Genomic DNA, 14,309 nt, shown 5'->3' with positions numbered 1-14,309 from the left:
GTGCGTGTGTACAAGGAAATAGATGGTGGGTGTCTTTCTCTTGCTGGGGTGTATATACAGAGGTGTGCATGTGTACAAGGAAATAGATGGTGGGTGTCTTTCTCGGTTCCATCTTCTTTTGAAACTGGGTTTCCTGCTAACTTGGAGCCACTCATTCACTAGGCTGGCTGGCCTAGAACCCCAGGGGTTCTCCTTTTCTTACTTCCCATCCTGGGGCACTATACCACACATAGTGCCACACCCAAGCCTTACAGGTCAGTGCTAGGGATCTGGAGCAGCAAGCACCTCAGGGACTGAGCCGTCTTCTAAGCATCCCCAGGCCCCAGAATGGTTTCTTGGAAATGTATACCGTATAGGGTTTTACTGTTAATAATTAGCACACATTAACTTAGTAAACGCAAAACTGTAAGTGGAAAACCTCTCTTTAAAGCCAAGTAGAACAAAACAATCAACTTAATTAGGAAGGATGAACATGTATAAAGGGTCAAGAGAAGACTTGTGAAGTCAAAAGACTTTTAAAGACTAGAAATTTATTAGAAATTTCACACTTAAATTTTGTCTTTCTGGCCTGAGACAAAAAGAGATTTGATATGCACTGCTGCTCTTAAGGTGTGGTTTAAAGCAAACAGTAAAAACTGAGCTGGATAGGGTGAAAGAGAGCGGGGTGAGAGGAAGGCACAGGATAGGGTGGAAGAGAGGGAGGTGAGAGGAAGAGACAGGATAGGGTGGAAGAGAGGGAGGTGAGAGGAAGAGACAGGAGTGCTCTGCACTGACTATTGAGAACAGAAGGAAGATAATGGAAGTGGTCAAGAGGGTTCATTTCCTGTTTTGACCACTGGGTGCCAATTAAAAATGTGTCCTGAGGCTGAAAGGGACTGCAGCCCCAAGGGAAGAACAATATCAAGTAACTGGAACCCTTAGACTAAACCACCAACCAAAGAATATACATGGTGGGTCCATAGCTCCAGCTGCACATGCAGCGGAGGATGGCCTTATCTGGCATCTATGGGAGGAGGCGCTTGGTCCTGGGAAGCCTTGTTGCCCCAGTGTAGGGAATGCTAGAGTGGTGAGGTAGGAGTTAGGGGTGGGTGGGTGAAGGAGCACCCTCTTAGAGGCAGAGGGGAGTGGGGATGGGATGGGAGGATTGTGGAGGGGAGACTAGGAAGGGGACAGCATTTGATATGTAAATAAATAAAATAATCAGTTAAAAAAATGTCCTGAGAGGAGAAAGGCCTGCCAACAGTCAACACAGTATCATGGACTAACTTTAAGATGGTATATAATTCTAAAACTTATAATTCTAAACAGTAACATGCAAATAACAAATAAAATTATGCTTTTCAAATAAGAAGCAAACAACCAAAGGTAAGAAGGTTTTCTGGGGCTAGAGTGATGGCTCAGAGGTTAAAAGAGCTTGTTGGACAACCATGAGGATGAGAGTTCAGAGCCCAGTGCCCACGGAAATGTCCCACGGCCTGGAAACAGCAGTAACTTCAGCCCCATGGGATCTCACGTCCTTCTCTGGCCTCTGTGAACACTTGCACATACTAACACAAACAGACAGACAGACAAACAAGACACACATACACACCAGCACACATATGTCCAAAACCACAAATTATTTTTAAAAAACAAGTCTTTTTTGCTAAAGCCTATCAATTTTGCTTTAGTAAATATTTTTCTTATCTTTATTTGCTAAATAAAATTTTTTTATTTGTATGTGTACACACATGTGCCCGTGTGTGTGTGTGTGTGTGTGTGTGTGTGTGTGTGTGTGTGTAGATAGATAAAAGGACAACTTGTATGAGCTGGTTCTCTCCTCCCACCCATGTGAGTTCCAGGGACTAAACTCAGGCTGTCCGTCTAGGTGGCATGTGCCTTTATTGAGTAAACCAGCTTGCCATCTCAATAATTAGAGTTGAAAAAAACCATTTCTTATAATTTTTAATTGTGGGCATTTGCTATGTATTCCTGAACTTAGGGGCTTTTGGTGCATACATAGCACAATGGTAGGATTTAGCGCCCTCTTCTGGCCTCCTTGGGCATCAGACATATACAGTACTCTTAAGAAAAAGGTATGCAGACCACTCGTAAATACATATACAGCAGCTAGGCATGTGCTACCAGTTAGGCACCTACTTTGAGTTTCCAATTAATACTGTGACTAATTTGCATTTTTTAAGAACGTGTGCTAGTCTTTCACATGCATGTTTATAATGTAAAAGTAAAGTACTTTGTCTACTTTCTGTGAATCATCATTTTCTTCTTTTATAGAGAACTAATCTATGAAGACAACCAAACAGAAAATAAAAGTCACAATTGAGATGTGATACAACACTTCTGAACAACAGTATAAAACAGATTTTTTATATATAATTTTAAAATTTCAAAATATTTTCTAATTTAACTTCTATAAACTACATTTTAGTTATTAATTTTGCAAAGATGGTGAGAATATAAATCGGTCTCAGTAACTGGTCAATATTTACTTTTTTTCTGTTTTACACAACTACAGAATAACAAAATGGAGATCACTGAAGAGAATTTAACATATCCCTTTCTGGTTAAACATTTCCATGCTGTCCTATGGTCTAATCCGAACAGCTAAGCGAAGCGCGTGCAGCCTTACCTCGTGTAAAGCCTTTGCCTCCTGTAAGTTCTGAATGCTGACTTTGAAACCGTAAGTATTGTTTAAGGATGGCCCATCAATCTGAGAAGTTTCTTTCTTTGGAGTATTTACTGTTGCAAACTGATTCTATTAAAAAAAAAAAAAAAGACACAGCCAGAAAAGGACATAAGCAACCATTCTTTCTTTTGATTATTCTTGCTTAAACATTTTATGTACTTAGTAATAAATAGTGAACATGATAAACAAAAAGATTCTCTTTAAGTTTAAGAAAAAGTTTATCCAAAAGGAAAAAAAAAAAAAAAAAAAAAAAAAAAAAAGAGCCGGGCGGTGGTGGCGCACGCCTTTAATCCCAGCACTTGGGAGACAGAGACAGGTGGATTTCTGAGTTTGAGGTCAGCCTGGTCTACAGAGTGAGTTCCAGGACAGCCAGGGCTATACAGAGAAACCCTGTCTCGAAAAAAAAAAGTTTATTAACATTCATTTTATTTTATTAACTGTAGAAATAGGATACAATCTATCATAAGTCATATCAGGATTTTACAAGCCCCAAATACTGAAAGCAGTAGTCAGGCAGAGCTGATATTTATACTACATGGGTATTTATCTTGACTTTTCTTGAAAGAAGGATCAAGTATTTGATATAGTTACAACTACTTGGCTCAAGTTTGTAAATGGTGCACCTTACCCCACTTCTACACATATTGGAGCAAAGCTATCAAGCACTTAGAATAGACACTTTCTATTTCTTTTTCTTGCTCCCCTCTTTCATGTGACATGCCATGTCTCATGCTACACCCCACATTAGCCTAGTACTCATAGTGATCCCTGTCTCAGACTCCCCGGGCTAGGATTATTACATGTGTGACTGACCATACCCAGACCCTCCAGGGCTGGGATTATTACATGTATGACCGACCATCCCCAGACCCCCCCAGGGCTGGGATTACATGTGTGACCGACCATATCTAGCTCATTATGTTCGTAGAACACCTTTTATGCTACTTAGTAGATAATGCTGCTTTCTTTTGTAACTTGGTTTAAGAAATTTAAAAATTAAGCAATATTTGGAAAAAAAAAAAAAAGAAAAGGATATATTTTTGGCGAGATTAAAAAAACCCACTTATTTAGCCAGGTAGTGGTTGTGCACGCCTTTAATCCCAGCACTTGGGAGACAGAGGCAGGTGAATCTCTGCTAGATTGAGGTTAGCCTGGTCTACAGCACGAGTTCTAGGCCAGCCAGGACTCTATCACATGGAGAAATCCTGTTTCCAAAACAACAACAACAACAGAAAACCCACCAGCCAAGCAACCAAACTTCTCCTTAGGCTGCGTGGTGACGAAGCTGTTTTGATGCTGCCAGGTACCAGCTAATGTACCTGTATCGCCAAAACCTACATTCTGGCTGTCAGAGTCACTTTCTCTTTAATATTTGTATTCATACATAAGGATCTTTTACATCTCAACAATAAAAAAACTAGAGAAAAATGCTACTTCTTCTTTTCTCAATGATGTGTAAATAATGATGCGAAAATAATGTAAGCCTTAAGTTAGGACAGCGAGCTCTGAAACACAGGCTTGGCTTGCACTGAGCACTGGTGTCTGGCATAGTTACCTCCACTTGTGTTGTCAGGAGAACTCTCCTGAGACCATCAGCATCACTTCCTTTCTTATTATACAGCTTCTGGGTTTTTGGTTCTGTAGAAAGAAATTTCATTTTTAACTTGTACAGCTGCTTCTCTTTCTTAAAACAAATTTTGTTGTTTCAAACAAATATCATTTGTGAATACTGTTATATGCAGATTTCATAATTTTAAAATGAAATTAATTAAAATATCTGATTTCTACAAAATACTTCAAATGTTTACATTTAAAATAAGCACATTTATGTTTTATTACTGAGCTAGATAAGCTAGTCATTATTCACTCATCATGTTATGATGAGAAGGGAGCAATACAGTTTCTTTTGTATTCTAAAAAGAGTCATAAGTTCACCACACATACATAAGTGAAAAGGCAACAGTTCTCCTTATCTGTAGATTGTTCTGAGACCTCTGGTGGACAACTGTCGTCCTACTGACTTCTAGTTAGACTATTTTGCTCTATCTACCTACCTACTCCCTATAATAATAGCATTTAATTTATAAACTAAGCACAGTAAGATTAACAATACCCAGTAATAAAATAGAATTGCAATAACATACTCTAATGAGCTACATGCATGTTATCTTTTTCAAACATTCTTCTATTTCCTCACTGTTTCATAAAGACTGTGTTTTCCTGTCCCCTTGGCATCTATAGATCGTCAGCACCATTACTTCTGTGCTCCGGGGCCATGAAATACAATGAAGACTACTTGAATGTGAGTGCTCCAATCCCACAACAGTTGGATGGAGTATTGAGACAATGACTAAATGATGAAAAGGGGTATCATGGATAGAATGCACACACTGGACAAAGAGATGGTTCATATCTTATGATATTCAAGATAGCAGCACATGATTTAAAACTTATGGGTCATGTATTTACAGAGAATTATAAGCAGTATTTTTGGACTGCAGTTGTCTGTATGTAACTGAAGTTCCTAAACACCAAGGTGCTTATCAAGGCAATCAGGTGGTGCTACAGATATATTGTATCCAACTCTGGTGACTGCCGGGATGATAGAATTATTTACTGAGAGAGAGACAGAGAGAGTGAGAGATAGAAAGAGGGTGGGGGAACTGAAAGATCAGATGTAGCTGCAACTACTCCTGGGGCAAATGAGCCTGAGTGTGTTGGTGAGGTGGTAGTGAATGCAGGCATTGAGATCATGATTTAAGGGTTAACCTTGTAGTACTTTGAACCGTCAAGCAGAAATGCCATATGGTCAGTGTCCTACTGCCTAAATTCCTGACTGGAAATACAAATTTGCAAATTACCAGAATTAACCGTATAGATAGGAATTTGATCATTTAGGAGAAAGCCCAAGGAAAGCTTAAGACTTAATAAACTGCAACACTTAGATGACAACTAAGAGTAGTAAGATATATTTAAAAGTCAATCAAGTAGAAAAAGATACAAATAAAGACAAGAGAAACTCCAGAAACTAAGCTGTGGTCAATAGGCCAATGACCGCTTAAAAAACACGATTAGAAGACTAAACACATCCATTGGATTTACTTATAAGATAATTTTTGAGAAACTTTCTTTAAAGTAGAACTAGAGGCAGAATTCAGATTAGAGTAGGCTGGTAAATGAAAACAAAGTAAATAAGCAGAGCCGTTTCTAAGAGAACGCTTTAAGAGGAAAGTTGGCTTTGAAGAAGGAAATCTGGCTTGAGATAGAAGGTTGAGGGAAATTTTTGGTTGTTTCTGTATTAATCGGCAGGAAGAGGCTGGGGATATACCTCAACAGTCAAGTGTATGCATAGGCTCTGGGGTTTTTGTTTTGAGACTCAGAACTGGGAAAAACAGTAACAAAAAGGTGGTGGAGATTTGGGGGTGTGTGAAAAAGACAATGGGGAAAATCAAGTTCAGAAGGCCTCTGAGAGGTAGACAGATACAATGGCATTTGTAGTGCAGAGACAGATGCATTTCCACGCACGATGTGCTCGCTCATCATGACCCTTCATCTCCCGAGCTGCGACCTCACTCACAAGACAGACTTCTACCACACAGCCTAAGGCTCCATCTCTGCCTTGGAAGAAGTGGGTGTTGCCTTTCTACTCTTTCTGCACTTACCTATGGATAAAGGGCTAAGGCCAGTTGCTTCAGGAAGCTTTTCCAGGAACTTTCTCTGCAGAATTGGTGTACTATGAAGGCAAAGTGGATCACATTTCCCAGTTCTTGCCCTAGCATGGATTGGAGAGATCACTTGAGGCTCTCGAGATTCACAGCAGGAGCTTTTTTGGATACCATCTTTTATTGGCTTTAAGAAGTTCTCAACAGCTAGGGAACAAAGCTCCTCTACTGGTGATGAATGTCTGTCATCTCCGTTTAATGCTCTGAAGTCTGGGGATGCTGCTTGCTGCCAAGGTGGAATACCTGGAGAATCAGGGGAGCTGTAACTAACATAACAGTTTTCAATGTCTTCCTCTTCCTCAGGAACAGTGGCAGAGGCAGCTGGCAGCAGTGCCCGACGGACACTTACTGTCTGACCACATCCTCTAGTTGATGTCTGCAAAGCGATCTGAGCCTTAGGAACGTCTTCCTGGGGATGTGCTGGAGAAGAAAGTGCATGTGGGCATTTATCCAACTGTGCAGACACTGCACGGGTGTCACCTGGATTAACTAAAGGGCTGACATTTTCAGCAGGTTTTGTCACTGGAGTTAACTCGGTTTTGGGGAGTTTCTTTGAACGTTCATACTCCTCTTTGGCTTGAAGCCACGCCTGAACCAGCTGCCGACTTGGAGCATACTTGCAAGGCATAATTACAATTTTTTTATCTTCCACCATCTGATGGCTATTACTTGACTCTTTATTGACAAATGCTTGGCCATTACGAAGTGGGGACCCTGGTCTGGGATTCTGAGTCATTGCTGAGAATGCTGTTTTCCATAGGCGAAGTCCTTCCAAAGAAAAGTCTCCTTCAAATTCAATCAGGTCGTTTGGAAGTCGAGTTTCCACCATTAGGAGCCGTCCACCAATCTCCCTATAAATATAATGTTTTTGTCTCAATAAACAATTACCCAAAATAAGTTCCTATCTAACAGACATAGGGTCCCCTTTAGTGTCTCAAATATGACAATTTATTTTTCCCCATTCACCCAAATTGCAGACAAAATACTCTGTCTGTAGCTTTAATATGCTTTTCTTCATAGGTCTTTAACTATAAAATTAATTTCTTTTGGAAGGCAGCACCGATTAAAAAGAAAGAAGGTTTTACTTTTTTTAGTGTCCCATGACACTAACTCATCAGAATCCTTACCACTATTATTAGTCTCTGTGTGTGTTTGGGGTATGTTTTTATACGGATGTGAAGGCCACATGCTGCCATCCTTCCTTAGTTGCTCTCCACCGTATTCTGTGAGATAGTAACTCAAACTAAACCATAAGCTCATCAATTTGATTAGCTGGATGGCCAATGAGCTACAGAGATCTGTGTGTTTGTACCTCTCCCATGCTAGGGTTATGGACAAGAGTCCAGATTTCCTGTGAGCACTTAGGAATGCAAACTCAGCTCCTCATGCTTCTGCTGCAGGAACTTTATCAGAGCACCCCTCTCCCCAGCTATTCATTGTTAATTTAAAGTAGTGTTCCACTGTCAACATACATAGATTTAAAACAATGAAGTTATCATTTATTTCTCTATAGCCTCTTTCTATATCTCCTAGTGCCTATTGTAGTTTAGCAAAGCCAATTGATTCAAACAAGACTTTGTATTTAAATTCTCTCATATACCTGCTGGTGGTATACCATGAGGCCTAGGGTTCAATATCATGTATCAAACAAATTCCCCATCTATGGAGCTGAGGTGAACTGCCATAACTGCATTCTGTCAGGTACCTGAGTTTGCTATAAACATACAAACTTTGGAACTGGCAGAACAAGGCAGACCAAGTCCCTAGCTTGGGATTTGGGGAGTTGCCAGAAACTTTAAGATGGGAATTAGTGAGAGGTCTTTACAGTACGGGTACTTGTCACAGCAGAAGGCCTGTGATTGGACAAGAAAAAGGGAGGTGCTGCGAAGAGTTGCAGAAACAGAGAGTGTCTCAGAGGAGAGAGAGGGAAGGCCAAGATGGAGGCAGACATGAACCAGCATGACTTTAACCAGCCACAAGTAGTTATGATATTGTAAGTTTAGAATTGGGATAGAGCTTTTATCATTATCAATTGGTTCTGAAGTTACTGGGCATCTTGTAAATTGAGGATTTATTGATATATACATCTGATTAGTTAATTTAAAAAATACGTTGCAGGATTTTCCCTGTCCAGTCACAGGCCTCCTGCTGCACTAATGTAACTGGACACGGAAAATCCGTGCCAGGCACTGGTCTCTTCTTTTTGGTCCTCTGCCATCCAAGCCTATGCTGGTGTGCTTTTGCCACAGAAGTAATCAGCTCATCAACTATGAGTCCAGTCATACCTCTTCTCTTTATAAACTGGGTTTTATCCAATATTTCTCACAGTGATGGAAAGCAGACAAACAAAAACTTTAAATAAACATTTTTTTAAAAATCCAAAAGCTAAATTTTAGTCTGGTGAGCTGGTTCTACGGATAAAGGCCCCTGATGCCAAGGCTGATGGCCTGATTCCCCAAGACCCATATGGTGAAAGGTAGGACTTGATTCCCACAAGTTATCCTCTGATCTCCATACTTGTGAAATGCACATGCTAACACACACTTACAGACACACACAGTATATAAAAATATATTAAAGCTTAATGAGTAAAACTTCCACTGCAAAAAAATGACCACTGTAGGGTATACCCCAGATAGAGTGCTTGCCGACCACTGTAGGGTATACCCCAGACAGAGTGCTTGCCGACCACTGTAGGGTATACCCCAGACAGAGTGCTTGCCGACCACTGTAGGGTATACCCCAGACAGAGTGCTTGCCGACCACTGTAGGGTATACCCCAGACAGAGTGCTTGCCGACCACTGTAGGGTATACCCCAGACAGAGTGCTTGCCGACCACTGTAGGGTATACCCCAGACAGAGTGCTTGCCGACCACTGTAGGGTATACCCCAGACAGAGTGCTTGCCGATGATGTGAGGTCCTGGGTTCAGTTCTCAACCTCAAGCTTTCATATACATCCATAGTCTCTTCATCTTGTCCCTCCCTCCCACCTTCTCCTGTAATACATTGAGGTATTTTGACATTCCTTTAAATTCTGCAACATGTCAAAGTGATCCCTTGCTCCTCTAATCCCCAATGGTGACATGGAGTTAAGTGCTAGTAAATTGAAGTCTAAGAGTCATCAACTTAATTTCTCTAGGTACAGTTTTCTAGTTTGTAAATGTACTTAATCAGTCTATAATTTCAAATAATTTTCTTCATTGTTCTTAAAAATACAGTAACACAGCTAGAAAACTAGCAATCAGTTATGAAATGTTACAGAAATAAAAATTATTCAAGGTGACCCAAGGTGGGGGAGGATTAATTCTGATTACCTGGGCTTTTCTGGCACATCCGAAGGGTTACTGCAAAATGGTTCCTGATATATAGCTTCTGAAAGATCATGATCTACCAAAGTTGCCACAATTTCTTCCCTACTTGGTGGGGACATAAGTGGTTTTAGAATGTGAGCAGTTCGAGGAGTAAAAGTGCCATTTTTAGATTGTAAGGGAGAACTGGTAGACCTTGGTGAACTATCAGGAGTTGGTGTCAACACATCATTGTTTCTTGAAACATACAATTCTAAATCTTCAGAAGCGGCATCCACAAGTTCCCCATCAGGGGAGGAAAGTATGGTAGTAAAAGAGGTATTGGCAGAGTCGAGAGACTGTTCTGTTTCTTTTCGGGTATGAGCCTGAATCCAGTCTGAACTGCTTGCCTGGGGGAGACTGAGAAACACTTCCTTACTCACTGAACTCCTATTCAGTCTTGGTTTTTCGGTTAGACAGTTCTCTGCTTGTTGGACACAGAAAGATTCCATTATTGAGTTAGAATGAGATGCTAGGGAATGAAAGCTATTTTTCCACTGGCTGTGCCGATGATTCTCATTGTTATCCATAGCTACTTTCTCAAAAAGCTCGGGGTTTAAGGTGCTGGCTCTGATCCAGGGGCTTGAGTCAGGGACATGGTGCTTTTCCTCACTACAGCTCTGTTTGTCATGACTTAGAAGCTCGCTCTTTTCTAGAGCTTGTCCTGGAAAAAGATCCTGAACAGCATCGCTCAGGAACTTCTGCGGCAAATTCTGATCGGCTGGAACAAACTGACTACCAGAGTAGAAGCTGCAAAATCCAGTCTGACCAATTGTGTTAATATCAAAATTATAATTATGTTCAGGAGACAGGCTATCTTCAAGTGAATAACAACTTTCAAAGCCTGGATCTGAGAAAAGAATGGGACTGTCATCTGATAGGGAATGACCCACGTGGCCGGAGGCCTGGAGGTTCAGAGGGTCTACTCTCAGGCGCCTGGGGGGTTGCTCCTTAGGTTTTCTTCTTCTGGGACTGCCAGGTTTTCGTGGAGAAGTCACTGGTCGTGTTCGTTTACTTGCTTTCTTATGCTCATTAGAAACAGAAATATTCTTATCTGGCTGATGAGTAGACGTTGAGTCTTGTACAACATTTGTACTTTGTGCTTTCTGTTGTCTTTTTTGTAACAATTCTTTTAGAACAGCTAGCCCAGATTGTCCTTCACCAAATACTGAAGGTGTTGACACATTTTGATTTTTACATTGAGACAGTGCTTTGGTTTGTGAAATTGCTTCTGACAATGACCTTTGTTTTACCTTTTCTGGTTTAAAATTTGACATATCTAAAATAAAGCCCCTCTGCTTCTGCTCCCATGCTATTTGTTTGATGGGACTTTTCAAAGATGTGACAAAACACTTAGGTGTCTGGCTCTCCTCAGAAGCTGCGTTTCCTGGAGAACAAGTCTCACTGGCTTCCGCCTGCGCCGACACACTCACAGCCTGCTGCTCACTGTCTTTGCACTGGGCACAGACTTGCTCCGGCTTTGATTCTAGGGGACTGCGACACTCATTTAACTTTCCCATAGGTGACCCGCAGTTTTTGTGTGTATTTGAGCTCTCCTCTGTCTTTGGAGATATTATACCTGAACATACCTGTGTACTCTGTGCTACCTGAGACAAATGATTAGAAAGGTCAAATATGCTTTTTTGAATCAAAGTTGTTTCCTTTCGAGTAAACATAGTACTTTGATTATGAGATCTCTGAATATTAATTTTTGAGATTCCAGGTCCTATAGAACTATAAACAACAGAATGCGAATCATCTCTTGAACTGGGGAATGTTCGCAAATCTACAGACTTCTTGCTTTCTAAGAAAGAGGAAAAGCAGTTAGACAGCCGCTGTTGTGCATTCATTCCAGCGGGTTGGGAAGGAGGAAGTGGATGATCCATGGCAGGGCCCGTCTGTGACATCTCTTTCTGTTTAGAAAGTGCTTGAACGCCAGAACTACTCGTGAGCTCAGACATGCTCCGGTGGTTCGGTGTGAGCTCAGCCTCAGAGTGTGGCTTCATCTTTTCCTCCAGAGGTATTGCATGCTTCCTTGACAGACCTTTCTCACTGGCTCTCTGTTTCTGCTTTGCTCTTGGTTTCTTCTTTCCATCGTCCACTAGTTTAGCTATCTGATTCCGTTTGTTTCTTTTGTTAGTAACTACAGAGGAGTTAGCAAGTCTTGCTTTTGACTTCTTAACCTGTGCTCTTGCTCGACTAGCTTTTCCCACCCGAGGGCTAACAGTCTTAGTGTTATGTACATTAGGACCCTTAAAAAGCATCGACTCCTTTTCTGCAGCAGCCATAATTTCTTCAGCTCTCGGGTCTGTGGGAGACCAGCAGCGCGGTGGAGAGGAATTGATAGGGCTTGTGCTTCTCTCCGAAAGAAAGCCTAGCTTTGACATAACGTCACTATAACTCAAGTCACAGTCTTCGGTTTCAGCAATGTATGATGGGGAGGGAGGAGAAAGGACAGCATGTGTTCGCTTCCTTCTGAAAGATAAAGTTCTTTTAATATTTTCACTATTTGTTCTGTGCTGCTTACCAGGTTTTTTCTTAGCAGATTTATGTTTTGACTTCCTTCTGTGACTCTTCTTTGGTGTTAGTGGATAAATGGGATATTTGGTTGCGGGGGAGTCAGGAACTTTTGGCCAGAAATCCTTCAAAGGTGCAAGTTTTTTATAAAGTTCCATTTTTTCCTCAGTTAATATTACTTGTTTTTCTTTAGAATCTATTTTACCTAGTTTCACAAGCATATTTTTTCTCCCTCTAAATCTATTAATAATAATATACTTTATAATGACAGGGGGCAGCTTTTTAGACATTTTTCTTCGTTTTCGAGCTTTGAGAGTTCCATCTAAATTTTCACCAATTTCCATGGGATGAGGTAGGCTAATTTTCGAGTTGTGTGTTACAAAACTTGACTCACTCTCTTCTGTTTCATAGTTCACCTTGCGTTTGGCTCTAAGAGTATACTTATTTCCATACAATCCAAAAGACTGTTCGGCTTCTAAGGATCCATCTCCAAAATGACAGTCTATAAAATGTTCTGGAGGGGTTTTACTTTCAAATGTCCCATGAACAGCTCTAACTGACTCACTACTCAATCCGTCACCTTTCTCAGAAGTACCGCTGAATGGATTGTTACGCGTACAACTGTCTTTTGTGGCTCCAGTTTCACTACTTTTGGTAGAAGTTTCCTGAAGACCTAGTAACTTCTTTTTATTCAGTTTTAACCGGGAAGGTTTATTGCCAGGCTGTAGTTTGTATGTGACAGGAGAAAGTCTCTGTGGCCTCGTGAGACAATTAGAAAGAACAACACTGGGGAAAAACATGTAATGAGCTGCTTGCTGACTGAGACTCGGCTTTTCCACCTTATGCTCTTGGAATTCTTCATATCTGATTTTAAGTTTGTTTAGTCCGCTGTCATCAGTGATGCTATCGAGAGAATGAGCCGAACTTCTGCTCTCCCCTGCAGATGGCAGCAAGTCACAGGTTTCCGTTAGTGAGGAGGGAAACACACCACTGAGAGATGTGCTAGTTCCCTTTCCGTTTCCTTCGGAGGACAATTTATGTTTTGAATGATTTAAGTCAGCAAAGTTGAAAGAGTTTTTCCCCAATGTATTCTCACTAGTGTGACGGTTCACATGTATGAAAGAGGCATCCTTTTCAACCTTTCTCATGTTCGAGTACTTTCTACTTGGTACTTGTCTTGTAACAGATGGAATATCTTCTTCATAATCAAAAACACTACTTTCACAGGCAGATACTGGTGGCAAAGCCTCGTCTTTCTTACAGATCTCTTTATGAGAATTATCTGAATGAACAGTGCTACTTAAAGAGCTGGAGTACTTCACGGAGTAAGAACTTTCCTTTGTAAAAGTCACTGAATTATCTCGACCTTTTTCTGCACTGTTTGGTTGTGAAAGGCCTTCAGTTAAATCATCTTTGTTTAAAACATGGGAAGAAAGGGCACTTGTGTGTTTGCACTGAAAGGTGATCTTAGCAGAAGACGGGGGTTCTAATGTAGCAGCGTCTTTGTGAAAGATGGAGGGCCTTACTGATAGCTTGCTTGTTGCAATCACAGAAGAGTGGCTTCTAGAATTTTCATTGTTTAATGGATTGTCTAAAATCAGAGAAAAAAAGAGAATGTACTCATTCACAGTGTTAATTGCTTAAGGAAGAATTTATATTAAGTTTATATGTTTAAAACAGTGACCTGACAAAAAGAAATTATATAATCTGAACAATCAAGAGATCATACTAGTCATTATTTTAAACATATATTCTTTGATCAGAAAACTGTTATAGTAGCTTTAAGGAATATAGGAAGACACTACCATATTTCATAAACTAGTATGCTTCCTCATGTTAGCATAGTTCCTACTTTCTTGTACTACTTCAATTGATACAATAAAGTGAATAAAGTTTAGAGTTTCAACCAAGCAACTCACAAATGTCCTACCATCTTTAGAATATGCAATCACACAGCTATAGTCACTTATAGAAAAAAAAAAACAATATGTAGTCATTTAACTTGTAGTCACTTAAAGACAAATTATAATCACTT

At 40.5% G+C, this 14,309-nt stretch overlaps 1 protein-coding gene across 6 annotated transcripts in view; it reads right to left on the bottom strand.

Moving 5' to 3' along the window:
- Nucleotides 1-14,309, bottom strand: part of Rev3l (REV3 like, DNA directed polymerase zeta catalytic subunit) — a 147,230-nt gene that overhangs the window by 42,267 nt on the left and 90,654 nt on the right. For all 6 annotated transcript variants that reach the window (XR_004112322.1, XM_031347765.1, XM_031347768.1 and 3 more), the window contains 4 exons: nucleotides 9,725-13,865; nucleotides 6,349-7,259; nucleotides 4,242-4,324; nucleotides 2,630-2,755 (listed from right to left, as the gene is read on the bottom strand). Coding sequence is in view for 5 of the 6 variants with exons in the window: in XM_031347765.1 (XP_031203625.1) it covers nucleotides 2,630-2,755; nucleotides 4,242-4,324; nucleotides 6,349-7,259; nucleotides 9,725-13,865 (5,261 nt within the window). In the remaining variant the exon portion in view is untranslated. The remainder of the gene's footprint in view (nucleotides 1-2,629; nucleotides 2,756-4,241; nucleotides 4,325-6,348; nucleotides 7,260-9,724; nucleotides 13,866-14,309) is intronic.

Source organism: Mastomys coucha, unplaced genomic scaffold (genome assembly GCF_008632895.1).
Source record: "Mastomys coucha isolate ucsf_1 unplaced genomic scaffold, UCSF_Mcou_1 pScaffold3, whole genome shotgun sequence".
In the NCBI taxonomy this organism is placed as follows: Eukaryota; Metazoa; Chordata; class Mammalia; order Rodentia; family Muridae; genus Mastomys; species Mastomys coucha.
The sequence above is the reverse complement of the archived record's forward strand: the minus strand, read 5'-3'. Positions and strand labels throughout refer to the sequence as shown.